This window comes from Micropterus dolomieu, linkage group LG08 (genome assembly GCF_021292245.1).
Source record: "Micropterus dolomieu isolate WLL.071019.BEF.003 ecotype Adirondacks linkage group LG08, ASM2129224v1, whole genome shotgun sequence".
Taxonomy (NCBI): domain Eukaryota; kingdom Metazoa; phylum Chordata; class Actinopteri; order Centrarchiformes; family Centrarchidae; genus Micropterus; species Micropterus dolomieu.
In genome coordinates this window covers 28,545,581-28,573,129 of record NC_060157.1, presented here as the reverse complement: position 1 = coordinate 28,573,129, position 27,549 = coordinate 28,545,581, and the positions used below count along the sequence as shown (strand labels likewise).

Here is a 27,549-nt window from a genome sequence, read left to right as displayed (position 1 = left end):
GTAGGAAGCAAAAGGGAAAAGATCTTCAAATGAGACCAGTTCTCGCTTCCCTTCCATTATAGAGTGAAGCATGAATGTTAAAAGGTTCTGTGTCAGCATTTTTTACTAAAACAAGTGAAGGGTATTAATTATCACATAAGCACAACAAGGAGGCAAAGTAGAAGTGAAAGACAATAGTTATAATATTTAATATTCTGTGACAAAATCTCTACAGAGAACGCTACTAAAACATTTGTTAGCAGACATCAATATATCCAGCGTTAACGGCGTTATGATGTGAAAAGAAATAAAAAGAATATAAAAATAAAACAGGATGGGAAACCCTTTTGTATAGAGTCCTTTACAGACAACTGGAAAACTTGTGCAATCTGTAGTGTTGGGTGCTTTTTCTTGAACATTTGTGACCAATGAATCAGTTCCATCTTCTTGGCTTAAATACATTCAGGAAGATTTTTACATCTAAAGAGAACTTTAGTGGATTCAGAAAGAAAGGAGAAACTTCCTAACATTCCTAAACATCTTCCTATTGAGCGGCCCATGGTTATCAGACACACTGGGCAAGTTAAAGTGTGGCATCTCATCTGTATATATATTCTAAAAGAAAAACAAACAAACAACAGAAATATTCTATTTCCATACATCAAAGTATGTAGTATATATAGAAATAAAATCAGCTTTGTCAAGGTTGGGCTGGCTGTTTAACTTGCCAAGAGTGCCTTAAAGGTGGGGTATGCAATTCTAATCTAATACACATCTTTTTGTAGTTCAGCGTATATCTCCTCACAGTCTGCTAGCTCAACGTGCTGAAAAGAAAATCTGGGGTTTATCCTCAGCCCTGGCTCTGTGGGAAACAAAGTGGCCCGTCCCCCAACACAACACAATTCTAGCAGTTTGAGACATGATTTTTGGGTAACGTTACATGACTTGCCCACAGACATTTAGCTTACTTTCTAGTTTGCCAACGTGTGCTGTTGTTCTGATGCTTACCCACAACCCAGCTAACGTTACGTTACATTATTTGTGTCGTTCGCTCTATCTTCTGGTATTTGTTGTGGTATTGGATTTCTATAGAATTGCATACCCCACCTTAAAAAAAAAAGGTACTTTGTAATTATAATCGTATGAATTTACTGTGCAATCAGGAAATAGTTAAAAGAAAGGAGATATTATTCACGTGCTTCATTGTTAAAATTTTAACCCAAATGAGGCAGAAGCAGAAGACAACACTCTGGTTTCATTTCAGATATACATATCCATGCCATTAACGAATCAGGAAAAAAACGACGGTTATTTTCATCTTCACCTTGAACAATTTTGGGTTATATACACTATAAGGGACATTGTAAAAAAAAAAAAATGCTCAAGTACTATGTTGTAAGCTTCAGACATGATTCCCCCCCTCCTGTCATATAGTTCAGCACTGAGGTTTTGCCTTTGACAGATGGAAGTGCATACACAAGTTGGATCCAGATACAATCACTCACTTGATAAAGGATGTTTGGACATATTAAAAGAATACTCAGTGGACATTCAAGAGGACACGTGGTCACTTTTTTTTCTTTAACAAAAATAGACATGGCTTATCCAGCCTTGAAATTCCTTCTCAATATATATATAAAATTATGTCTCGTCTATTTACAGTCAGATAGCGTTCTGAAGGATTAGAAAGTCCTGCTGAGGATTGTGGGTAGTGCAGTTTTAGTGTCGACCTATCCGAGGGCAGACAATCATCCGGTGTATGGTTCTACAGGGCAGGGAGGGTTTAATTACTTTTAATTTTATTTCAAATTTGTTTGTGCTCCAGCCAAGTCCTGTATGAGAATGATTGTAATTAGCTGATAATGATTGTGTGTTGACACGTCTGCGCAGGGCTGGAGCCAGAAATGCTATTAAATGTACACTAGATGTACGCCCTGATCTGTAGCTACTGTGGACAGAGCTGAGTGCAGGCAGGAGCCAGTTGTATTAAGACTATTTTGAGTGAACCATTTTCACTAGTGACTGACTTTGTAAATATTTAGGCATTGACTTACGGATAAGATAACGTTGCTATGGCTGTGCTTATTTATCATAGTCACTACTGTCTGGAGTTAACTGAAACAAGCAAAACCCATCGAGTCAGGGCTAAAGTTGAGAACTCGCATCCCAGATCTTGCTTTTGAAGAAGTGAAACATTTGTTAAATATGGCGTTTTGTGTACCTTTATGTACTCGGGACAGTTCATTGAGAAAAATAACCTGATTCTAATGACATCTTTTATTTCTCTCGTCCTCTCCCTGTTCTGATGGCTACAGTTGTTTCCCTTTGTGTGTTTGTCAGCTCTGATGTCAGGCAAAACTTATGTGTGGCAGTGTTTCATCATGAGTTGGTGACATTCTCACTGGATCTCTGCTGCCTTCTTTCCCTTTCTGAAGATGAATTTCTCGTCCGGGTATGTGGCTCTGCTGTCTCTCAAACAGATGATTGGTCCCATACCTGTAGCATAACGTCGTAACCAAAGTCAGGTTAATACATGCACATGCATGAAGCAGCAGGTAGACTGTTAGATTGAAATATGCTAACTGAAAATAAAAAACAAAACATACAATAATATATAAATGTATACTCATCAACTACAGTATAAAAGACACACAGAAAGTTTGACGTGACGATGTAGCTAGATTATAAAATCAGGGGATCACCAAAGTTATTAGAATTGATCCTCTGAAGACTTTGAATACCTGCAGCAAACTTCACAGCAATCCACCTAATAGTTGTTGAGGCATTTCACTCAAAACCAGAAATATGAACCTGCTGCAGGAGAAGTAAAGCGATCATCAAAGTCATTTGGATTCCCCCTCTGGGAACCATAAATATATGTATCAAATTTCATGACAATTCATCCAGTAATTGTCAAAACATGTCACAAAAATCACAAATGTCAACCTGCTAGTAGTGCTAAAGGAAAAGTCAGAGGATCAATATCACGTCATCAGAAAGTATCTTCTGGGGACCATGAATGTCTTCACAAAATATCATGACAATTCAACAAATAGTCTTGCAGGTATTAAGTGTGGACCAAAGCGGTGGGCTGTGTGAGTAATTGTATAGTAGTGTAACTGAGTAGTAGTGTATCAATTCATACAGCAACTGTGGAGTAATAAATAGTAAAAGTCAACAAAACTGATTGACAAACCTTGTTGACTGGGTTTATGGGTGTGCGACCAGAGCCAGTGTGAAGCCTTTGGCGCTCTTCGAATCGTGCGGGGGACCTCTCTCGACGAACGTCCATCATCCGGCCAGGAGAGCGGTCCATTCGAGGGTCTGCCATGGCCCTGCCCGGAGAGCGCTCTAAGCGGGGGTCAGCCATGGCCCTGCCTGGAGACCCCACTATCCGACTCTCCAGCATTCTGCCAGGAGACTTCTCTCTCTCGAGTGGACGGCTGGGGGACTTGTCCCTTCGAAACTCTGTGCGAGCCTCTCGGTAGCGGTGAGGTGTGCCGGGATCTCCGTGAACTAGGGGATTGGCTGCCAGCCTTTTTGAGATGTGCTCATTGTAGGAAGGAGGACCACGCTTGTTAGGGCTGTTAGGGAGGAGCCGAGGCAAAAAGACGGGCAGGGAGCATAGGTCAAAGGAAATGGTTACTCGGGTCTCGGGTCATGGGCTTTGCTTGACACTGTCAGGTCAGTCAACAGATGTGGTGAGGATGATGGACTCACAATCAAGCTCATTTGATAAGCTGTCATGCATTGCTATTAGTTTGTTTATTTGTTATTTCTGTGTCATATCACATGGGACTACAAGACACGCTGATTTCACAATTCCGGCTCTATAATTAGAACAGAGTGAACCCATCTACCTGATTTGGTGGTCAGTGGCTGACAACAGTAACTAAAGAGAAAAGCTTTGACTGGCCTGCAAAGGTAGTTTTCAAAATCCGCACTGTGAGCTTCAATTATATAATATATAATAGACCAGTCTCAGGTCATAAAGGGAGGATGTCTTTATTCAACAATTTCCTTTCTACATTTGACAGGAAACATTTTAAAAATGTATTTTAATTTCAAAAGACATATCTCAGGATTTGCTACAGATAAAAAGTGAACACCTCCTCCTGTAAAGAGCAAAATGAAGACATTACCCTTTTGTTTTATAACCAGATCAAACATAAAGGCCACAATTTAACCATCATCACCTGTGGATGCCAACCGGTCCCCAGCATTGCCAGCTAGTCCCATAGACCCTTCAACACCACCAGTGTACATGTAATAAAGGAGTGCAGTGTGAGGAATGCTCCTACTCTATGGTCTCTGAATAATAGGGAAGACCAAACCTCACCAAAAAATAAATTAAGTCAGATGCTCAAGTAAACTGAGAAATGAATAATTAAGCACAGAAAATGCACACATTTGTATTTATCTTTTACTTTCAACTCATGATTTCCTTTAGCAGAATTCATTTCCACTCAGTGGTCATCTGTTTCCATCACTAGACAAATTAAGACATGGGATAATGTATAATACAGAGATATGGATTGGGTTTGCAATTTATTTGTGCATTCTGTTAATTTATTCATTCATTTATTTTAATGTGGTTGAGCATTGCATTTGTTGATGTATTTCCCACATTAGATTTGGTCTCCACAATTACAGAAAATAGAAAATGGAAGATGAAGGTGATGATATCATGAATGGGGATGGGTATGGTTTGAAATTGATGAATTGTTCATCTTTAGTGTTGATATTTTTTTAGCTCTAAATGTGTGGTGACATTAAAAGCAGGAAAAGTAAAGTTGAAAGCTTGTTGTGGATTGACTGTGTCACCAAACTAATACCCAAAACAGACATTATTTTGGTTAAGTGTAATGGTGTAAACTGGTTCATTAAGAGAATGGAACAGACAGAAAGTGTGACCTGAATCAGGTCAAACAAATAGTGTATGTCCTCACCTGCGTCCTGAGCCATTTCGCTGCAGGTCTCCAACACCCTCTTGGCTCTGGACCAGGTTGCCCTTGCAGCAAATGACCCGTAGTTTGTTCTGGTAGGAAGAGGCCAGGTAGATGGCCCCAGAGGAGATGGCTGGGCCAAGGTAGCGTGGATTTGGGATATCCAGGTGTGCGTATGAATGGGGCCTGCAAAGAACATTAGGCACTGTATCCTTTAAAACAGCTGAATGAAAGGGATGATCCTTGTGTAGGTATTTTATGAGCCCTGGCACTAATGGTGTACAATAACACTGAGTAAATATCCATAAAATGATTTTGCTGGGAAAACTTTAGTGTAAACCCTTATTGATGCACTAGTACAAAGTGCATCAGTTAGTCAGTACAAGACAAAGGAGCAGAAGGCTATCTTACCCCAGAGCAGCGTGTCCCAGAATTTCAATAACGTCCAGAGAGTTGAAGTAGGTCACAAACAGGTAGGGTTCTCTATAGGCTGAAATACCCAAAATCCACATCAGATCATAAATCATAAACGGACCATCGGGGGGGAAAAAGAAGACCTGGACATGGAAGAAATTCTGATTTACACTAACCAAATGAGAGAGGCAGGCGGCTCCATTTGATATCATCGCTTCTACTCCTGCGGCCGTATGCATCCACAAACACACCAAACTCTGAAAGAAAAATGTATCATAGGAGGATAGTTCAAGATTTTTTAAATGCATGAGGTACTCCGTTGTCAGTGTATTTACTGCAGACGATGGCAGTCTGTGCGTTCTCAGTTTGGAGAAACAGAAATTTGTACCAGCACAGAAGCTAAGCAACTTACTGCTGTGGACAGGGTCAGCAGCAAAACGTGTAGATAACCTACTATGGATAAGTACCTCATGCAGCCTTCACTTCAAAAATCCCAAACTATACCTTTTACAGAGAGCTGTCAGAATACATGGAACAGAACAGAATAAAACGCACATTTATCAAACTGTTAAATTCTGTCTCCTTAACTGCTACATGTGTTGACACAACATGCTGTAAAAGTGTTGCCACAAAGAGAAATTAACTTCTAACCATGGAAACAGAGCAGATATTCGTCTTTCTGTGGAGCCGTGGTGACCTGGATGATGGAGATGGGGAAGCTGTGGGAGGACGCGGCGAAGACAGCTGAAGCTAGCGTCACGTCGTTTTTATCCAGGAACTCTGCAAAAAGAAATCAATATCAGTCATCTCATACAGGTGTGTGAATGTTGAAACCTCACAGCAACAGAATCACAATTGAGTAGACTTGATTAGAACACCATCTGGTTGACTGAAAAATATTATTTTAAAATGTAATATCAATACAGGATTTGTGTGCCGATGCCTACTATAAATACATCACAGCGGTGGGTGACCTACCTTCCAGCACATACTGCTTCATCTCAATCTCATAGAACTTGTTGGTCCCGATAATGATACTGTAGCCAGTGAAGTGGATGCAGCTGCAGGGCTCTGATGTCTCAATCTCCTGCCACCACAAAACAAAAGTTCAACACTTCTTCAACCTCATTACTCCTTGAAGCAAAACAAAGCATGTGCTTTGCCACAAAGCACTGCCTTTTCCTTTGTGTAGTCATCCATCTTCTCTTTAAAAGGCCAACTCACCTTTCGGATGCAGAACTTGTTCAGGTTTTCATTGTGTCGCAGAATTGTAATCTTATTGGGCATAGCAGCACAGATACAGGTCCCATTATCAATCTGTAAAGAAAGAACAAGACTGTAATCAGGACTTCGGTAATCAGACAGCACACTGCTATGCTACCGGTGCTATGTTCAGCTCATTAACTCTGACTAAATAATAGTCTAATTAGAAGGACTTTTTTTCTCTGTATAAGTAACAACAACCTAACCCACCTTTCCAGAGGAGAAGAGGTGGCATCCCTTGACTGTCTCAAAGATGAAGGGGTTGAGGTCAGGCTGAGCTGGGAGATGGGACTGTGACAAAGACTGTTTCACCTTCTTGATCTCCACTAGACACAAGGCCCTGTCCTCTCCTGGACATAGCAAACGCACCACGGACAATCAGAAACACATGCAATCTCCTGTTTAGATTAAGTGCTACCTATACGCATCTTTTATATTATAATATTATATTATATTATTGTTCCCCCGTGTTTTTTTAGTCTCATTAATAAATAAGAACTGAAAATGAGTTGAAAATAGTTAATTCCATTTTCATGGTGTCTGTGCAGCCTATTTGATTCACTGTGTCCATGGAAATGACAATGGAAACAACCAGAAAGGTACGGTTTCCTTACACACACAAAAAAAAAAGTGATGCTATGTATAAATGCAATTCGAAGATATAGATATTAAGATATAAATATATTATAATAAATGATTTGTCAATATAACCAAAGCTTTACTGAGTGAATAACGCATTAGTCTTAAAAATATTAGCTTGCGTGGACATAAGAGAATTAAAATTACTGTGAGTACAATAGCATTCATTTTACTTCATGTACTGACCAGTGATCATCAGCAGCTTATCGAGCTCCTTCAGGATCTGGATCTGGAAGACGGAGGCCAGCCCAGGGATGTGGGTCAAAGAGTTCTTTATGACGTTTAGAGCATACAGACCCTCCTCAGAGCCAACCAACACGATCTAAGGGAAAGAATAAGCTAGATCATAACATGGGAAACAAGCAGCAAAATGGTGCAGGATTCAGAAAGACTGTCTAACTGAGAAGACACGTTTGACCGACTCCTCACACAACACACTGCCGCCACTGGCTCACTCATTTTAAGTTACATAGGCGGAGAGTTTCTGTAAATGTTACATGTTTTTGTCTTTGTACCTGGTCAGTGAGAGGCAGAGTGCAGTTGATGTCTAAACGGTCATCACCCTCCAGCTTCAGCAGAGAATTGCCCAGGAGTTTCTATTCAGACAAGAGAGCAAGAGCAAGAGGGAGGGGGGGCAGGTTAGGCCGTTCTTCTACATATCGGTTGCTTTAGAGCAAGAAAAGGTGAGCCAGCAAGGATGACAGCCAGAAAGCCGTTACCAATTATCTGAATTACTGAATACATCCTTCATTATTAATAAATTAAATTCACATGTAAGCTGAGGATGTCTGCACCAGACCACTGACATATTTTCTCCTGACCACACACACAAAAATATATTTTTATTTGGGACCGGTATTGTCTGATATTTTTTAAACAAAAGTGCTACTAAGATACCCACATCAAAATGCCAAAGTTTAATAATATTTGGCATAATAAATAATATATACAGTATAATACATTTTTAATTTAATAGATCCCAAATATGTCAAACATAATATTTTCTTAACAGAAACAGCTGTAAAAAAACGTTTGGCTAAATAAAATAATTTAAAAGATAAATTTAATGCTCTTTGATTTAACTAAATCAAAGAAGATAGTAAACAAGAATAGGAACTGACGAAGCATTTGATTTAGAACTTGACGGTTTCCAATGCTCAGTGTTGCACACACAATTCCGTCAGCATGTTAAAATCTGTATAACCGTTTTCTGGGTGTCCATACAAAACAGTTAACAACATAATAGCATGTAAAGTATTTCACACTGGCACTGCCTTTTTTATTTATTGTCAGCATTCAAAACTTTATGGATGCTCAGACCATTCAGTATGGATGACAGTTTTATGCTAGACAGCTAATTATGATAAGTGGCAAGCACTGCAGTGTGAAATTGACTCGGTTGAAAAATATCCACATACTTTTGTGTACTTTTGGTCAGGGGCCATTTTTCTTGGTTTGGACCCCTCAATTCCAGTTAACGTAAACATTAATGCTACAGCATTTGATATTATTTTAGACGATAACGGGATTCAAACATTGTGGTAACAGTTTGGAGAAGGCCTTTTGGATAACACTTATCCAGGCCGTCTCTTATTTTTAGTGCTACCATTAGGTAAGTGATATCGTAGCGTCCAGGCAGGGCACAGGGGCAGGTAGCTACTACCCACTGTGCTTATTGTTCTATTTTTTTTTTTTTATGTACTGTACTAATACTGTAACACTATAGTGTGTGTGTGTGTGTGTGTGTGTGTGTGTGTGTGTGTGTGTGTGTGTGTGTGTGTGTGTGTGTGTGTGTGTAATAGCAACTGTATACTGTGTATACAGCAGCCAGGGCATACAGTTTTCATTGTATGAAAATGCGCTGGTGGCATTTTAATGCATATGATAATATACTGAATCCTTCAGTCCCGTCATGACAGTGTCCTTGTGCACAAAGCAAGGTCCATAAAGAAACGGTTTTCCCAGTTACTTAATTGACTGACTTGTGCAGAGCTCATTATTACCCATGTTTGGACTAGTGAAATATGTATGTATGTCTGTGTTTAACAATTAGCAGGGCAGGGGTAACACTTTTTGGAGACGCTGCTGCTTCTAAAACAGCAATATACACACAAACACCAACATCAGTAGCCCAAAGAGTGAAGTTAAACTCAGTGTGTACATGTCTCTGTCATGTTCCAGTGTAGGGGGCAGCTGGCAGTGCATGGCTTTTGCAGAAGCATGCATGACACAGTACATGAAACCAGGCCAGAGGTGCACAGCAGTGCCTATTCACATCCATGCACTATGTAAGTTTATGAGTGTATGGTATAAATAATGTGTGTGTTTGACCACTGAATGAAGCCGTTTTCCACAGGGAAGTGACTTCTGTGTTGACCTGCACTGAACAGCATCAGTGTTATATGCGTAGATGTGCACAGCTACTGCATGCTCAGTCGGTCGGTCGACTGAAGCCCAAGCGTTCGTGCAGCTACTTACTGTACCTGAACCAGAGGGGATAGGTTCTTCTGTCTTTTAGAACCACCTGCCTATAATATGATCCACACAACCGAGTTGAATGGAGATACACACGCACAGTATAATCACATCAACAAAAGACGATGACAACATATAAATAGGAGACGTAGATGGTGAGAACATGCAGAGAGAGAGAAAGAAGAGGGAGGGGGAAAAAAAGAAGTGAAGGCACTGGCTGATGTTTAATGGAGGCATTCAATATATTTCACACCAAACAATACAGCCACCCTTGGAAAAAGTTACTATTTGAAATGTGCATAAGTGAGACTGGGCTGTCTTTCTTACACATCTGAGAGCCAAATTCTGAATTTTGAAAGAAATCAGAAAAATACAATATACTAAATACTTACAGCATCAGAATCTACTTTGTCTTTAGATCCACGGCTACCAGCCACCACAGACTCCAGTACAGCCACCCAGCGCTGCTTGTCAGGGAAGCTGGGAGCCATGAAGTAGAGGGACTGGCCTGGCCAGCAGGTGGTGTGTGGATGTGACTCCAGCTTCAACACATACGGGATGTCTGCATTCACACAGAAAGACGGATTGGTTGGCTATCTTGCTAACAGCGTCATTTCGCAGTTGAGCAGAACTGTCCGTTTTGTTGTATAGTGAGATTAGAAGTATAAATGGGGCATGTGATCCAATTTAAAATTTGGGGAGAGGATGATCCACTTAAAATCCTACAATAGGCGGAGAGTAGCAGGATTAGGTGGTATTGATCCAGCACCTGACTTGGCAGTGTTGATGAGCTCAGAAGCTCCAACAGCTCCATGAACGGTCACCTCTCCATCAGGCAGACAGAGCTCAAACTCCTCCTCAGCTTTTATACAGTCTAGAAGAAAAACACCACATGAGGTTTTTAATTGGACACTGCTGTATTGATCTACATGGTAATATAAATACAAACTGTCTCAATAAGGAATCAGCGACGTTCTGTCAAGTTTAAAATGTATTTTTCTATTACCAATGAAAATATAGGCATTCAAAAAATGAATTACTGACCTTCTCTGGGTTCGGTATCATAGATAGATACTTTGGTTCCATCAAGCACAACATATTTCGTTTCCCAGCCCTGCTGACCACGCTTGCCGTTTCTGCATCAGCAAACACACAAATGCACATTACTGTCAAAGCTGGGGGGGGGGGGGGGGGGGGGGGGGGGGGGGGGGGTCGGGACTAATGATACGTGGTCAGTATGGTCATAAGGCACTGAGGTCAGAGGTTACCTAGGCTGCTTCATCCATCCCTCCAATCGAACATGCCCACTGGCCTCTTTGACCTGCAGCGCAGGAGAGTTTGCCTTTTCTCGGCACAGAGCCTCTGAAAAGTGAGTGGCATACTCAGCTGGCAGACCGCAGGTTGCCGGGAGACATGGTGAGCATTTAGGGTGACACAGGGTGTGGCACTCTATAATACAGCAAAGAGAGGGGGGTGAAAACATGCCAATTTGGGTTTAATTAAAGCTCTTTCAGAGAAGCGTTAAAACTGCAATTGCATTGTTGAAAGAGCAGAAGCAGAGTGGTAGGGGTTCTCACAATAAAAGTATACAAATACCCATCATCATTTTTATTGATGTTGTTATGACAATAACTGACGATAACAGGAGGACACCTACTGTGTTTTTCAGATGTGCTTTCACAGCGTCTCTACACTGTTGGTTTGGGAATGTATCAAAATCGCATATTTTTCTTTTCCAGAACAGTAGGAGTTTTAATGATAGCCAAAACGAAACAAATCTGATTCCACCATGTGAAAGAGACTAATGTGATGGCCTCGCTACAAGAACTATTAGTATTTAACACTAGAATTTTTGCCAAGACTGGCCAATAAATGTGTCCTCAGGAATATCTTCACATTCAGAGCTCCCCGCTACAGTGCAGCATACAAACCTAGACAAGTGGCAGCCTGTCGTCCAAAATGCACAGTGTCCAGGCAGACGGCGCACTTGGCAGCCCTCATGTTGAGGCCCACAGTGAAACGATGAGGGATGTTGTGGTGCATTCTCTCTTTCACACGACGGCCGAACTCTGCAATTGCAAAATTGGAAGGAGAAGTGGGCAGGGATAGGAGTTACTGAAAGAGAAATATGACACCGTAATATTTTGTGGCTTAAATCGCTTCAAAAGCCAGCTACGTCCATGAGATTAAGTTTTCTCAAGCAGCATGGGGCAATTTGAATAATGTATGAATCATTTCTAATTTCAGGTATTTGGCACATCAATATTCAAGTGTAGTAATGTCAGACTCAGATTATGAATGCCAGTGACCATGGCATGCAATAAAATGTTTCTGGGTGAAAAACTATCTATCCAACGATATGCTAAATCTAAATTATGATTCCAGGAACAATGCAGGAAAAAAAAAAGAAATAAAAAAAAAGGAGGAGTACATCACATCACACTCGACCTATAAAAATAAAATATTTGGCCAAGTTAAAGCTTGACAATAGGACAATAAGACAGATGTACAGTTTATGAGAATGTGTGTACATGTTACATGCATGTCGATGAGCTCATGCATGTGAGAAGACGCGTTGTGATGACTGCTAACTTACTTTCAAAGGTGACCCTCCTCTTTTCTGTGAGGAGCAAGAGGAAAGAGACAGAAAGGAGAGAGCAGTCTAACAATAGCTATGTGAAAGCAAAGAAACACAGACAGTCAGGGGCCTGAATCACAAAGTTCAACTTAGGCTACTGTTATCCAAACGTGTGCCTGATAAAATGACGCTATTACAGCTTCTGATGTCGTGTATTGGATCCAGTAGGTCTGTAAGGTAATTTCTGAGGCTTTTTATAACAAGACTTTAATATTAATGCAGTCTTTTTGTCAGTGGAGGATCCTTTTTATAATTGTTATTCAATTTTTTTAGACGGGCTTTTGATGTGATCCACTGAACCTGCTACACAGCTATGATATATGCAGCAGTTCAGCGATTCAGTTTCCATGGTGATCAACCCCATAGAAAAGGTAATTTAGCTTTCTGACAGCAGAAAGCCCGTATTAAAACCAATGTTACCTGGCTAATTTACTATTTGTACTTTGTGATACAGGACCAAGCAGGATTACAAAGTTAGCTGGATAAATGCACAGTGAGTAAAACTTCAGTCCATGTCCCTGGTTTGGAGCAAGACCCAGGTTTAACATGTACTGAGCACAGTTATCAAACTTTAACATTATAATCCTGCTTTATGAGAAAGGCCATAGAAAGAACACACACACACAAACACACCACATAAACAAAATAAGTGAACAGAGAGTCAATTTGTGTTGACACTGATAGCATTAAGGGTGAATACACCTATGGGGGAAAACTCTACAGATTCAAAACAGGAAAACCTAGGATCACCCACTGAGGCTGTTAGGGCAGGGGACAGCCTCGAGTTTACCTATGTTTATTAGTCTCGCTTTCAGTGTGTGTCAGTGCGTGTGACTAACCTTCAGGTGTGGCGGTCTCCTTGCAGCGGGTGGAGGGGTTGAGCAGGCTGCTGGGGTTGGGTTGATGTTCTGGGGATTTGACAATGGCTGACATGAGGATTTGGTGTCGAGCCTGGGCTGGCGTGGAAGGAGCCACATGTTCCTGGGCTTTGAAATGAGCCGCTGTATCAACATAAATAAATAAAACCATCTACTATTAGATCAGAGCTATTAAGATGGAAATACCAAGTCCATTACCAAAAAACTGAACTAACAGATTCTGAATATAAAAAAATAATCTCATAGTTCTTGGCATGTGTAGGTAATGGAGTAAAATGCTGCCATGGCAACTCTGTTAAAATATGTCTGGGAGGAGGCACAACACAGGATTTCCTGAGCTGACTTAGGTTGTCATTTCTCATCTCAGATGGACCTTTATGATGAAAAATTATGACTACCAGAGTTAAATCAACACTTTGCACTCTGTTTCACAGACCAGGGATTGTTTATCACAAGAAATTTTGCCTCCCTCTATGGAAGGATGATAATCAAGGGTCAGCTACAGAGTATCAGCTCATTCCTTGCTGCCAAGGCATGGCATAAGGTGTCAAGCCTGTCCCAAATCTGGGACTAACAATAAGACCTACCCTCTTCTCTGAGGGATCGTAGCTCTATCCTCATCTTCTGCAGAGCCTCTTCCAGCTCTGCGCACCTTGAGCGCTCCTTCTCCAAAGCCAGTTTCATGTCACCGTACTGCATGGGAACCGCTGGCTGGGCCTGTGGAGCCAGAGCTCCATTAGTCGTGGTGCCTACATCCTCACGCCGCCGCCCGAATATACCCTGTTTAGATAGGGAACATGTTACTAATACTATGTAAGAGCAGTACAATACTCATTTTTAAATGTAGATAGAAGCTGTTTATCAATCTAATATGTTTTAACAGACCTTCTTTTTCTTGGTGGGCTGGTCCATTTTGGCCTGGAGGAAGTCAATAAGTTTGGTCTGCTGGGAGATGGTCCCCTCCATCTTCACCTTCTCATGGGAGTATACAGCCTGCAGGAAGGAAAGCAGATCTTCAGAGAAGGGAACACCTCTGAAAAAACATTTAAAGAATTCCCTTTGAGACACATGAATTAGGATTCCTCTATCCCTTGGTCCCCCTGAGATACCTTGTTACTTGCCAACATCAGTCGCATTATTCTAATACATAACTAGGACTCTTTCTCCCGAGAGACCACTGTATTTCTGTACTTCAAATTTCAAAGGTATTGCATTAAACACCTGTATATTCTCTAGCTGGTACTCAAGATCGGTCCGCTCAGTCTTGAGCATGTCGGTCTGGTCCAAGGCGTCCTGCAGGCCTTGGGTCAGACGGAATATGTGGCTCTTTTGGAGGTCCATTTGCTGCTGCAGCTTCCCTTGCTGTGGGGACAACAGCACACAGATATTCAAATAAGGAAATCAGCCACATTTCAGAATTTTAGCAATTTTAATTAAGAGAAGATGCGTCTTCAACAGGCCAAACAGGAGACCATTTTAGCGAAGTGTTGAAAGTTGGCTAAAAATGGTCTCCTTGGTTTCATGTTTTTGAATGAAGGAGTTGAGAGGGACAAATCTATAACAAATGTAACTTAAATTTAATGAATACAGGTGTCTGTTTATGAGGTCGCATTTCACTTCTTCACCTCTTCCATCAGCCGCTGTTTCAGTTCTCTCTCTGTCTCCAGTTTCTGCTGTAAGCTGCGGGCGTTCATCTCCAGCATGGCGTGCTTCTTCTCCAGATCATTGAGCTGTGGGAACATGTGTGTGTTCAATCATCTAAAAGTTGAATTCCACAGCTACAAACACAGTACGGATTTCCTCTCTCAGAATGCAAAGAAATATTTTTTGTTTAACTTAAAAGGACTGAAGACTGGGTTAAAGTTAGATCATAAATAAGACACACAAACGCTTGTGACTCACAGTATCAGACAGACTTTCAGCCTTAAGTCTCTGTTCCTTCAAGGCCTGCTGTAAGGCCAGTATCTCAGCCTTGTGCTCTTTGACTGCCAGTTCGACTGCCTGGCGAGACTCAGTGCTGCGCTGGTCCGCACGCACCCTGTGAAAAGCACAATACCAAGTCTTACAATAGCAATACATTTTGACGTACAGTACAGTGTAAAGGTTTTAGGCAGGTGTAGGAAAAAATGCTGTAAAGTATGAATGATTTCATATTTATAAATTAACAAAATACAAAATGAGTGAACAGAAGAAAAATCTAAATGAAATCAATATTTGGTGTGACCAAAAAGCCAAACCTCTGACATGGAAACAAGGCCAAGCGGCTCAAGGAACTGGGGCGCAGAAAAATGGCAGCAGGTGCTCTGGACTGATGAATCAAAAATTAAAAAAATTTAGCTGCAGCACAAGGCTGTTCACAGAAGGGCTGGAGAGTGGTACAAGAATGGGTGTCTCGGGCAACAGTGAAGCGTGGTGAAGTTTGGGGCTACATTTCTGCAAACTGACTTTGGGATTTGGTCAGAATGAGGTTGGTCACACCAAATACTGATTTGATTTAGATTTTTCTTCTGTTCCCTCAATTTGCATTTTGTTGATTGATAAATATAATCTATTAATATGTCAATTCTTACTTTCCAGTATTTTTCCCACACCTGCACACACTACTCTATATATGGAATGACATAGTATGTATGTACATGTATGTTACCTGTTCTGCTTCTCATTGTCCAACAGTCTCTGCAGGTCCCTGGTGCGTCTCTCGGCTTGGCTTTTTTCATCCTCCAGGGCGCCTCTCCAAGCCTCCCACTGCCTCTCCTTCTCCAGCAACTCATCGTTTAGGGACTCCAGCTCCACCACCTGCTCCTCCAGCATGCTGCATGTGGTCTTCAGTGTCTCAATGTTCTGGGAGGATAAACGAAACAGCAGACTGAAGAGAACATCTTTCACAGCTTTTGGGCGAAACCACGTGATCGTCGTCTCCCCTGCATTTTCAGTCACAACAGACAGTCTCACTTGATGCTTAAACGCTACATGATATATCAGGCCATTTTTGATCTAGAACACGGGGATAAATAAGGTTAAAAACGCAGCTTGACTTGTTACACACCAATGCCTTGCTGGAACATAATACACTAAAATAATTTCAACTGTCAACAATATATTTACCTTTCAACAATATCTACTAAGTTACAGCTTTACAGTTAATTATGTTCAAGAGCTTTCAAGCGTTTGTGTATTAATGTGTGTTACCTGTTTCTGGTTGTTGAGATGCATCTCGCGGTCCGCCACCTCTCTCCTCAGCCTGTCCACTTCCTGGCTGAGCTGTAGCTGGTCCTCCCTCTCATCTGATGCTTCATCAAGCTGTTTGGACAGGTAGAAGTTCTGGCGGTTCAACTCCGCATTCTCCTGACTGAGCTGTGTAAGCTGCTCCTCCAGGTCAGTGATCACCTGAGGCAATGTAAACAGGTAGAGGTGTTAGCCTTATGGAAGTGAACAGATATTTTAGGATGTTTTTTAGGCCAGGAAAGCCAGGGGGAAATAATCAATAGTACAGCTGGGCTACTGAACATTTACAGCTTTACAATCACACTAATTAATGTGTACACTCAGATAGTGAAGTTATTTCCCAAATCCCACCACAAAGAGATGCATTTTTGCCATGTAGGAGTTATTAAATTAAATAGGTCAAATATCAAATGAAATCTCAAATGATGTTTTATTTCAAAGTTGAAGGAGGTGACTTGTTAAGTTTTGCATTACTGTTATCCATCTACATGTTATTCATGTCACCATTTAGGTACAGTAAATGTATGTGTGTAAATAATGAACTTTTAGAGTTTAGACAATAAATCCCCATATTTTTAAAAGGCAGTGTCAGCACTTACAGAGCAGCTGTCTCTCAAAGCATCAAACTTGCGCTGAATTTCATCTCTGTGATTCTGTGAGAAACAAATGCAGAGCAAAACTTCAACCACATCTAACTGCTACATAGAATGATGAAGAATGAGATATTGCTGACAGCATTATTCAAAATAAACTGAAAAAATAACATGAACTTTCCTTCATATTGCATGCATAACATGCACAGATTGCCTACTACATATAACTATATATTGTGCTGAACATATGTGCACCTGTATGTCTATGAGTGACTCTGATTGCACACATATGTGCTTGAACGCGTTTGTCTTACCCTAAGGGCAGTGATCTCCTCCTCAGCCTCAGCGGTGGTCTCCTCCAGCTCAGTTTTAGCTTGTTGCAGCTGGCTCTCCAGGGCAAGACGAGCAGCCTGCAGGCTGCTAATCTGGGACTCGCGCTCCTGCAGAGAGAGGGTCAACTCTGACACTTGTCTCTTGATCTCCAGCTTCTCTTCTTCATGTTCTAGGCCCATCTACAATGAAACAGGACTAGGGTGAATGCTGTGTGCAAATCACAGTAGAAAAAAAACCCGAAACAGATTGTATTTGCATATAATTTTCAGCATTTAAAAAAAAAAACCTGCTCAGAGCACCAGATGGGAGGCGTTTTAGGACAGCAGCGTGATTCATAAATTAGAGGGAATCTAAAAACTGGTTAAAACTGGTACCATTGCATTCAATAAGCAAAATTCAAGACATTTGAGGAACTTTTTTAATGCCATCAGAAATTTAAGACCAATTAAACGTAGAGATCCACCTATCCAATAGTGATAACAGATAATGGCACGATACTGACTCAAGTAGCTGGATCGGGTATCGGTGACAGTGGGGTCAATCTATGCACTTCAATTATGAACATCCAACGTGTTGCATCAGCAGTGTGCTGGTAGACCAGAACATTTTGCTAGGAGAGCTAACATAGGTGTTTTACAAAGTTAGGAAGCAATGCTTAAGTCAAGCCTGGTGTTGCCTTACACAGTCTCTTCCTCACAGTGAGGAATATTATTATAATTTTACACTGGTATTTGATCGGTACTCAGCATCGGCCGACACCGAAAGCCCAAAGTATTGGCCTCGGTATCGGGACTGAAATAGTCGGATCGGTGCGTCCCTAATTAAAAGAACAAAGTAATGGAACAAAGCTAAAAAAGTATCCAATTGATATGCAGTAATACAAGCTGAATGAGCAGTATAAGAAAAAAGACAAAAGGAAAATAATTAGAGGATGTCAGAGGAGACGAGTCCAACTAGCAGATACAGAAATGAAGAAAACAAAAAAAAATTAAACAGCACAGAGAAACCAAAAAGTGTACTTTAGGTTTCTAAAATAAAAACTCTGGTAATGGCTTTAAAGTGTTATAGTTGTTAAGACCAAAAAATAAAGACCTTTTCAAACCTGTGCTGGTGAGAGTCCACAAACAAAGTAAAGTTGCAACACACAAGGGTGCATTTAGCTACTCCAAACCCTCCAGGTTTCTGACTATTACTGAGATGGATCTCTCATCTCAAAGGACATATTTGTTTGTGAGCGAGGACAGAGTGAGTGTGTGTGTGTGTGTGTGTGTGTGTGTGTGTGTGTGTGTGTGTGTGTGTGTGTGTGTGTGAGGGTGCAGAAAGGCCAACAATTAGTGCCAATCTGTGTACCACGTCTCAGTGGGAAAGAGCGTGTGGAGGTAGAGATGTGACATCCAGTCAGCAGGTTGTTCACCAGTAACATCAGCAGACAGCACACCAGGGGGTGAGAGCTCTCGAGCAGGAGAAAGGGGGGCTGTGGTTCTCAATTATGTCAAAACTTCTTTTTATAGAATAGGCTCACATTGGATGCAGTATAGATAATGGATTTTGTGGTGCATTTCTCAGAGCGGTGAAGAAACATTATGTACTTTAAAACGTCTAACTCTAGAGTGATGCACTGACTGCCAGACATCTGAAAAACAGCCATTTTCTTCTTTAATTAACTTTAGTGTATCAGTGTTCGACTTTATAGAATCTAGTAAACAAACAGTCTTCACAATTATGAAGCTTTCACAGGGAGGTCAAACTGCAGAGCTGATATAGCACCTTGCTTAAGGATACTTCTGCAGGGTGGATGCTTGACATCATGGGGACTCTTTAACCCCTGCCCTTCAGTTTATGGGTAAACTATTCATGCATGCAACACTGGCCTGCTTTATTTTGATGTGGTTAAACATATTGTCACATCACATTATTCCAAAAATAACAAATGAAGTCTGTCGGCTCCGCTGGACCATTCGGTGCAGCTTGTCTACAGGCCCAATGGCAACTTTATAGTGGTGCCTTTATATACCTACCATATTTAATTAGCAGTTTATCTGAAAGGGATCTGAGCTTGCTGGCTGATCAGCTGCCTTAATCCCTTTTGTGGATAGTAATAATGTAAGGCTACACTGTGTGCTAGTTAAAGTGAATTACTTAATCTTGAGCCAACAGATTTTGAGTCGTGTCTCTGCTTCCTGTTGCCTCACCTCCCGCAGCCTACTCTCCAGCTCCAGCAGCCGGGTCCTCTTGGTCTGCTCCTGCTGACTCATCTTCTCCAGGTGCTCCTCCAGTTTGGCATTTTGGGCCTCCAGCTTGCCTGCCTGAGACTCCAAATAGAACTTTTGCTGGCGAAGCTCTGAGATCATCTCCTCCTGGGCTTTCCTGACAAAAATATAGACACAGATGGCTATTACAGTGCCTATTTTGAAGTAGACATCTTTCAAAAACTTCTGCCGAGTCTCATAGCATTTATTCAACATATAAAAACATTTAGATTTTAGAAAATAGCTTAGATTAACAAGACACCCAATAAACTGTAGGTCATTCACTGAGTAAACAAAACCTTGTAAATTCAGGTGATGACATTTCTATGTTAAAATTAGTTGAAGCTGCATTTTCTGTATTTTTTTGGCCACTTAGGGGCAAAAAAACCTGGGACACAAGTTGTAAACAAAACAATGAAACCTTTTAAGTTAATATGGCGAACTTGTTAGCAAACAGTTGCTTATTTAAACATCCAGCAGTTATCGAGCAACATTTGTATTCACTTGAAGTGGTGTTTCTGACCATCTGATGAATGTAAATACAATATTCACTCTCTTTAAGTGTTTTTGGCCTGGAAATATCTCCAGCTGCTACTATGCACCCCAGCTGGTTGATAACTGTGTCTATCTATGTTTTTAGTGTTGAGCAGGTAGTGTACAGTGGCTGTAAAGCATAGCAAAGCTGAGGGGAGCTGCAGGGTCAGGAGATAATTCTCCCTAGGTTCATCATCATGAGTGAGCCCTTTCACATTATTTTTACATTATCATTTGATTTTGCTATTATAAAAATATCGATTACAGCCTCTTTAAGCTAAGAGATGATACGGTTGATTAAACATTGTTTACACACAGGGGAGACAGATCAGACATGGTGCGCAAAGACGCACGTGCACACTAATGAGGTAATTGGAGGCTCAAGGAGTCAGTGTGGGTGCACTCATAAAAGCACTCTGTGGGCAGAAGGTCTAGTTAACTCACATATTCTTCTGGGTGTAAATGCTACTGTTAGCGGCAAGCTTGTTAGCCTCTGACAGCTCAGCGATGCGCTGCTCCAAGTTCTTCATCTTGGAATCCATAGCATTAATGGTCTATAGGAAGAGGGAGACACAGTAACATGGTGGACATCCCAACAAAAGCAAGGATAAATTCACTTTTGATTGATAGCCAAATCCTACTAAGAATCATGGTACACAGCAGCACAATTTCTTTTTATAGGAAATTTTGCAGTAAAATCCTATTAGAGTCCATTAAGGTGTTGCCTGAATCTTCTGCTGTCAATGTCAGATGACTGCCTCTAAAAGCTTCTTAACTGCCTCAATTCTACCACATTAACCAGATTAGGACTTGAGCCCGGGCTTTATAGTGCAACATGAAGTATACTGCAATTTAATCCAGCTGTAGATTCCAATACATTTGATCCACTATAACAAATTACTATGTTAAGAAACAAAAAAACATTGATTAAGTCTAGCTGTCAAATTTTCTGAACCAATTCAGAGGAGAATGACAAGGTAGGATATGTTCACAACTCAACTCATTGAGACATTCAGTACAAAAAATTAAAAGCAGACAACTATATAAATTGCTGCTGTTTCTACTGTTGTGTCAAAGTGCCAAATGCAATACTTTAAATCCCTTTGTTGGCTCAAATTAAAGCTTTATGCCCACCTCAGAAAATTTACTAGCAAATACCTCAGGGGGTAAATACCTCAAGGGATAAATATTTATAAAGAAAAAGGCTGTTGTGTTTTCTTACCGCTTTCTGTTCACTGATAAGTTTGCAGTTCTCCCGCGACTCCGCCTCCTGCTGGGCCCTTCTGGCCTCAAGACTTTCCTTGTCAGCCAAGTCTACCTTCATCTGGGCCTCCAGAACCTTGACCAGACAGAACCAGCGAAGATTAGACTTGTCAATGCTGACTTCACAAATTCACATTTAGGTTTAAGTCTGTAATTTGCTACGTGATAAAGCAATCATTAAAAATAAATAAATAACTGACATGGTTGTAAATGTACAACACTGATTTGAAATGGCAAGACTGACAAGGAATTACTACACTTGTATATGAACACATTCTCAGATATATTTTCAGTAGCCTGGACAATGTAAGGCTGACCCACCTTGATCTTGTCTTCAAAAAGCCTCTCCTTTTGAACCAGCTGAGTTTCCATCCTCTGGGCTGTCGACTGGGCATCCCGCAGATTCTCCTCCAGTTCCTAAAGAGAGTAACATTTTCTTTGTATATTACACACTATCACCGTGATGATTAACAGAAAAATTAAAAGAAATGAAAAACACTTGCATTGAAAAGCTGGAAATCCACAAGTCGGCTGCGCTGCCTGCTCATGCTGACACCGGTAAAGTTACGCGTATGTTCAAATCTATGTTTGTAATTGTACTGGTTGACTAGTAGCCATGTATGAAGGCTCAGATAACAAGGAGCTCTCTTTAGAGAAGTGTGTGCAGTGGGTACATTGGTGAGATAACTGATGAGGATACTGGATGAATGGGGGTGGGCAGGGGGGTGAAATTAGGGGTTAAGTGGGTCAGAGTATTAGCAAGCCTTATCTGCAGCTCTCTCACCAGGATCTTTTCAGCCATCTGCTGGATCTGCTGGGATTTGGTCTGAATGTCATCTTTCAGCTTATTCTCCCGCCGCTCAACCATCTCCAGCCTCTTTACCTGGTTCTCCAAGGTCTTCCTGCCCTCCTGCTTACACCACAAAAACAATAACGTAAAGCTAACCGCACAGAAAAGAGTGACTTGTGTTGGGGTGCAAAATTTAACGAAGAAACCAAGCACTATTAAACACATACTGCATTATTTAGTATTGTGAGTTCTGGTACCTCTGTCTCTCTCAGGCGGCGTTTTAAAGTGTCACTAGAATCGGTTTTGCCTCGCAGGCGCTCCAGGTCTCGTTCTAGCCGCTCTTTGGCCTGCCGAACATTCTGCAGCAGCTCTGTGGCCTCTGTGCTTGCTTTCACTGCCTGGGGAAGGTCAGCAGGTCAAAGGCTGTTAGTGGATCCCAAGACAAACCTCTTGATATGCTTGGGCAATTCCTATCCACAGAGACGTTGAAAAAAAAAATAATAAAAAAAAATAGCTACTCTAGGGAATAAATGGAGAACAGCAGGCTGCAAAAATTGGTAAAACTGCTACATTCTGTAAACTGTTTTCATCTGCTTTTCGGAGATTAGGAGAGACAACAAAAGAAAAGGATTTAGTCACTTTTTTGACCTGAATAATTTGAATAATGTTTTCTCACATTAATTTACCTTTGACAGTTTGTCCTGGAGCTCCTGGATTTTGACCTGCTGCTCAGAATTGGTCTGAAAAAAAAAAAGCACAGTGAACTCAGTAAAGAAACTTTAGGGTAACTACTGCTCTAAGCACATAGATCAATTAATTTGGTACCTTCTCTAGTTTGGAGAGAAGCTCCTCCACCTCGGCTTTGCCCTGCTCTTTAGCCTGAAAAACAATTAGCATATAATAGAGACTGATCAATAAAGAAGACTCTACCCTCTCTGTAGCGGTTACAGTGGTGAAAGGGCGAGCACAGCTGCCCAGGCAGCACTTTTCCCATAAACTTCCTCTAGTTCCACCTGAGGGATCCCAATAGCTTCCAGGCCAACGGAGAGATGTAATCCTTCCAGCAGCACGCCCTGGGCCTTTATCCACAAGACTATCAAATGTAAAACTCTTTTAATGTAACTAACAGCTTGCTCCATTGTGAATGCAACTCACACTTGAGTCCTGCTTAATTTTAATCTGTGCACACATTCACAATGACTTCTCCAATATCTGAGGTCTATGTTACTTTTGATTGTTGAGAATCTGTAAAGTTGCACATTAAGAGATATGCTTTTATTTTTAGGCTGAAAATGAATATTATACTGAAGTCTCACTTTGAGGCTCCAACATGCCAGTGTAGCATCAGATGTAATGTCTTTTACAAAACATAGTCGGAATTTAAGTCCATTAGTCTGTCAGACTAAGTGGACCGCAATATTATATTCAATAACGCTCAATAATTGATGGCAACAAGCTTTATCAAACACTACCAATCAAACCAAAGTGGAAAGGACAGCATCATACGTATATAGGTTTTGCAGATTGTGTGCTTGGCTCTTATAAGCTATGACTTCAGCAGTTAGCACCGACAAGGAAAGACTCAAATTAGACAGTGATGTAAAACCGAAACACAACTCAGACACACTTGGCATGTTTATAACTCAATGTTAATTACAGTCTCACATTTTTTAAATACTGGATTGTAGTATAACGCACAGTTGAGGCCCTGATACTCTACCTGTTACTTGACAGACACTTTAATTTGCATTACATGACCTATAAGCGTCTAGTACAAACATACCTTCTGGATTCTCTGCTGGTATTCCACAGCTTTCCTTTTAAGTTCCTCGCTTGTTTGCCTGGAGTCTCTAAGTTCAGCTTCGTAGAGGTCGCTGCGGCGTCGGGCAGCTGACAGGTCCTCCTCCAACTGCCTGATGGTGACCTGCATCTCCTCCAGCTGTGCATGGTACTCCTAAGTCCACGGACAGCACACAGCGGTCATCAATGGGTAAAAAACAGCCGTCCAAACACTGACTGTGAATTCATTCAACATCTGAGGTCAAGTTTCATGAAGTTTAGTTAAGTTCATCACCACTATGACCATCTTACAGTATATCCTTAATGTAACACAATGTTGTGTGTTGACAAGAACTGCTGATGAGGCATCTATATAAATGCAATCCATTTGCTCATTCTGTTTTTAAGTATTTTTTAAGGACATAAGGAAACAAGATTGTACAACTCTTCAAGTAATAATCAATCACATTTTCAAATATTAATTTATTACAAAATGATTGAACTCAGCAGTGATTCAACATATACCAACTTAGTGTTGGTACTTTGAGTGTTTGTCTTAAATAAATGTACTGTTGTATTCAAGCTTTTCCTATAAAAGCAAATCAAAACAACAGCCAGCAGGTTTTTATGCGTACGTTTTGAAAAGATACAACCAAAGCAAGGATTTATTTGGCCCAGCCTGAACAGAGGAACGGTGCTCTTAGCACAGGCAACAATTGCTGCCAGTGCTATACAGACAAAGATATACTTCACAGATCTGCTGACACTGTTTCATTATGCAGTGATCTATAGAAACTGCAGTGACTGCAGCAATGACCATTTATTACCAAAAGTGTCAAAATGAAAGATAACAAGTCGAGGATTACTACTTTAAAGCTGTAGTTTGCAACTTTGCACAAGAGTCTATAAGTGAAAGAAAAAAATAACTGCGTATGTCTCAAAAAATCTCTGCAGAGACAACATGTTACATTGATGTTGGTAAACGCTTCACTCTTTAATTTGTCACTTCCTGTGCACAAACATTTTCAACTGTAGTCAGTTACATCAGGCTACTCGACAGGATCTCAACCATGAAGGATGAAAATGTCTTGTCCTTTACAGGTCATTCCGGTTATCTGTCTGAAAAATTTTTTGAGTTCAAATTTAATGTGTGATTCGAATCATAAACACTGATTTAAAAAAATGTAAATGCTGCGTTTCATTCCCCTGGGAGGAGGGTGGGCGAATCTCTTGAGTAATGATCAAAGCCTCATGTACTGTAGTACCTTGCAGGGATGCCATCTGCAGAGATGACCTTTTTGAAAGTTGAGGACAAGGGAGTCCTCAGAGGGGAAAGCCCTGCCTATGTAACAGGGCTGCACAGAGAAGACTATAATCTCACTGCTGCTTCAGTTACTTCTTTATCAGCTATGATGGTATGAAGACGGAAAGGAATCCCCTCAAATAAAATAATGATGTTATGGATGCAGTACAAAGTTGTGCATTTTTCCCCCTCATTCAGCACAAATATTTAGTATAAATACTGTTAAGTGTTTATAAAAAAAATCTCCAAATGCACCACATCATTATCGTAATGAGAAGGAGGAGACAGAGGATTGCTTGAATGAGAAGATTTACATACTTGCTCTTTAATTTCCTGCAGCTTGTTGCTCTGTTCGCGGATGTCATGCAGCAGCTGCATGGCCTTGTCATCTTCTCTGGAGACCTCCACACGTGCCTCCTCCAAGCTTCGCTTTAGGCTCTACAAACACATACGTGCACACAAACTCAACGCTGCTGTTTGCTCAAATCAATACTGATTTTTGCAGGGTTGAGGACAGTGACATGCAAGTGCACCAATATGTGGTGAAACACAAAGTCGTGTAAGAGCATTTTTACGTTTAAACATCTCTTTAAATTCTGCACACACAGTTGTTATTATGACTCACGCTGCACTCAGTAATGTAGGTGGCGAGGTCTTGCTCCAGAATGCTCCTCTGAGTCTCGGATGCCTTCAGCTCCACATCCTTCTGGTGGAGCACTGACTCCAGGTCAGTCATTTTACGCTGGAACCTGGAGATCTCTTGCTCCATCTGAATCCACCAGAGGAGACAACACAATTACCAGTTTCACTGCTTTACTGAAGGCTGACAAATATGAACGGTTTGTGTTACATTTGATGCGACACAGATGTAAAGGTACTTGAAGAGGAGGTTGTAATCAGCGAGAAGGGTCCATCAGCCATGTATTCTGCTGATAGCTGATATAGATGACCTATCACCCAACCCAGAATGCTTCAAAATAATGTAGTTGTAATGTTGTACACACAACAACTTGGCTTCTTACAGCGGCACCAGAAGCCTGCTTGATCTGTGTTTAAGCCAGTCAGCCAGAATAAACACAAGACGTCTGGTAATAAAACCCATGATAGAATAATTTCTTTGCTCAAAAGAAAATTCTACAATATGGAAATATAATTTTTCAGTTTCCAGTTAGCCATCAGTCTTAGTCTAGTCATCTCTGGCTTGCTTGATGGAGCTGCTCTTGGATTTGAAAATCAGGAATGACTTGTTGTCGTAAGGGCTAGAGATGAACTACTGAAACGTGAATAAAAAAAGAGCTAAAAGTGCACCCTCACCTTGTGACATTTGTCTTGAGTTTCTTGTAATTCTTTGCTTTTAATGTGCAGTTTCTTTTCCATGGAGTTGGTCTTAGCAGGAGAGTTGAGGCCTGCAGACACTGCCCTGAGGAGAACACATATAGATGTTCTTCAGTCACCAAACTAAATCTAAATAGGATTATGTACAGCATACATGGATGCAATTCAAAATACATATTTCTATTGCATAAAAATGTCACAAATTCTGAAATCATATCAGCTGACCAAAAAGAGGATAACTGAACGTCACATATCATGACTTAGAGCCACATCATGTAGCACCAAGCCAACAGCAAACAGCTGTTATTAAGCTGGCTGAAATACAGACACGACACCCACACATCGTAAATGAGTAACGGACACAAAGAGCACACAAGTGTTGACTTTTTTAAGAAAAGTACTCTGTACTTTATTAGAATAACATTCAACAGAACATTTTTGCAGTGGTTCACGCAGGACAAAACAGACTGCATTGAAGAAAACAGCCGTGTAGACCTGGGAACATTTGCTGTTTGCCTGACAGAATAATGTGACAGAAGAATTTGGGCTATGCTTTTGCTTTGGGTTGCTCTCCACAGAGCTCTGTAGTGAGTCCAATGCACTCATTCTTCATGTTTTTTTACCCCCTGTTTATGTAAGGTGATGTCCTATTTTGTTTCCAGTCTTTGGTAATAATTTAGAGCACAACATCAGTTTCCACTCTTCTCTTGACCAGAGAACAGACATCTCTGAAATTTAAGTCTTCTAAATAAATGAATGGGTCTGTATTGAATGAGTTCACAAATACCGCAGAGGGATCTTTAATAAAGTTGACTCAGACTGAGTCACAGTGTTAAAAATAATCACGATAGCAAACACTGCTCCCTTCGCCTCTGCACCAAGACATCCCCCTTAAAACATACATTTTATTTAT

The 27,549-nt window shown here is 40.9% G+C and overlaps 2 protein-coding genes across 8 annotated transcripts in view; one reads left to right on the top strand and one right to left on the bottom strand.

Annotated features, from left to right (window-relative positions):
* The window catches only part of atp13a2 (ATPase cation transporting 13A2), a 97,092-nt gene that overhangs the window by 56,563 nt on the left and 12,980 nt on the right, over window positions 1–27,549 (top strand). The gene's annotated exons all lie outside the window — the stretch shown is intronic.
* Window positions 159–26,715, bottom strand: LOC123974876 (citron Rho-interacting kinase-like). Of its 5 annotated transcripts, none has more exons than XM_046055854.1 (38): window positions 26,616–26,715; window positions 25,927–26,070; window positions 25,620–25,739; window positions 24,003–24,173; window positions 23,045–23,098; window positions 22,906–22,959; window positions 22,477–22,617; window positions 22,214–22,342; window positions 21,751–21,846; window positions 21,389–21,505; window positions 20,611–20,720; window positions 19,576–19,750; window positions 17,365–17,562; window positions 17,057–17,110; window positions 16,422–16,619; window positions 15,880–16,073; window positions 15,135–15,270; window positions 14,858–14,962; window positions 14,454–14,594; window positions 14,118–14,225; window positions 13,820–14,012; window positions 13,194–13,355; window positions 11,648–11,785; window positions 10,985–11,165; window positions 10,761–10,852; window positions 10,486–10,590; window positions 10,109–10,278; window positions 7,757–7,837; window positions 7,428–7,563; window positions 6,813–6,952; window positions 6,564–6,656; window positions 6,318–6,426; window positions 5,991–6,119; window positions 5,516–5,596; window positions 5,337–5,415; window positions 4,929–5,111; window positions 3,176–3,563; window positions 159–2,475 (listed from the first exon to the last, which is right to left on the bottom strand). In XM_046055854.1, the coding sequence occupies exons 1-38, from the start codon at window positions 26,676–26,678 to the stop codon at window positions 2,452–2,454; spliced, it is 4,992 nt and encodes a 1,663-aa protein (XP_045911810.1). In that variant the 5' UTR covers window positions 26,679–26,715; the 3' UTR covers window positions 159–2,451. The 5 variants fall into 5 exon arrangements, with proteins under 5 accessions (XP_045911810.1, XP_045911811.1, XP_045911813.1 ...); XM_046055855.1 differs by having other exon boundaries at window positions 22,214–22,339; XM_046055856.1 differs by lacking the exons at window positions 159–2,475; window positions 3,176–3,563 and adding exons at window positions 4,037–4,094; window positions 4,176–4,223.

What these genes read in the sequence shown, in the direction of transcription:
- LOC123974876 (XM_046055854.1), bottom strand. Translation starts at nt 26,678, where the DNA reads ATGGAAAAGAAACTGCACATTAAAAGCAAAGAATTACAAGAAACTCAA. An exon ending in ATTTACACCCAGAAGAATAT is followed by an intron (nt 19,751 to 20,610) that starts GTGAGTTAACTA and finishes TATTTTTGTCAG; the next exon opens with GAAAGCCCAGGAGGAGATGA. An exon ending in CATCAACACTGCCAAGTCAG is followed by an intron (nt 10,279 to 10,485) that starts GTGCTGGATCAA and finishes GTGTGAATGCAG; the next exon opens with ACATCCCGTATGTGTTGAAG.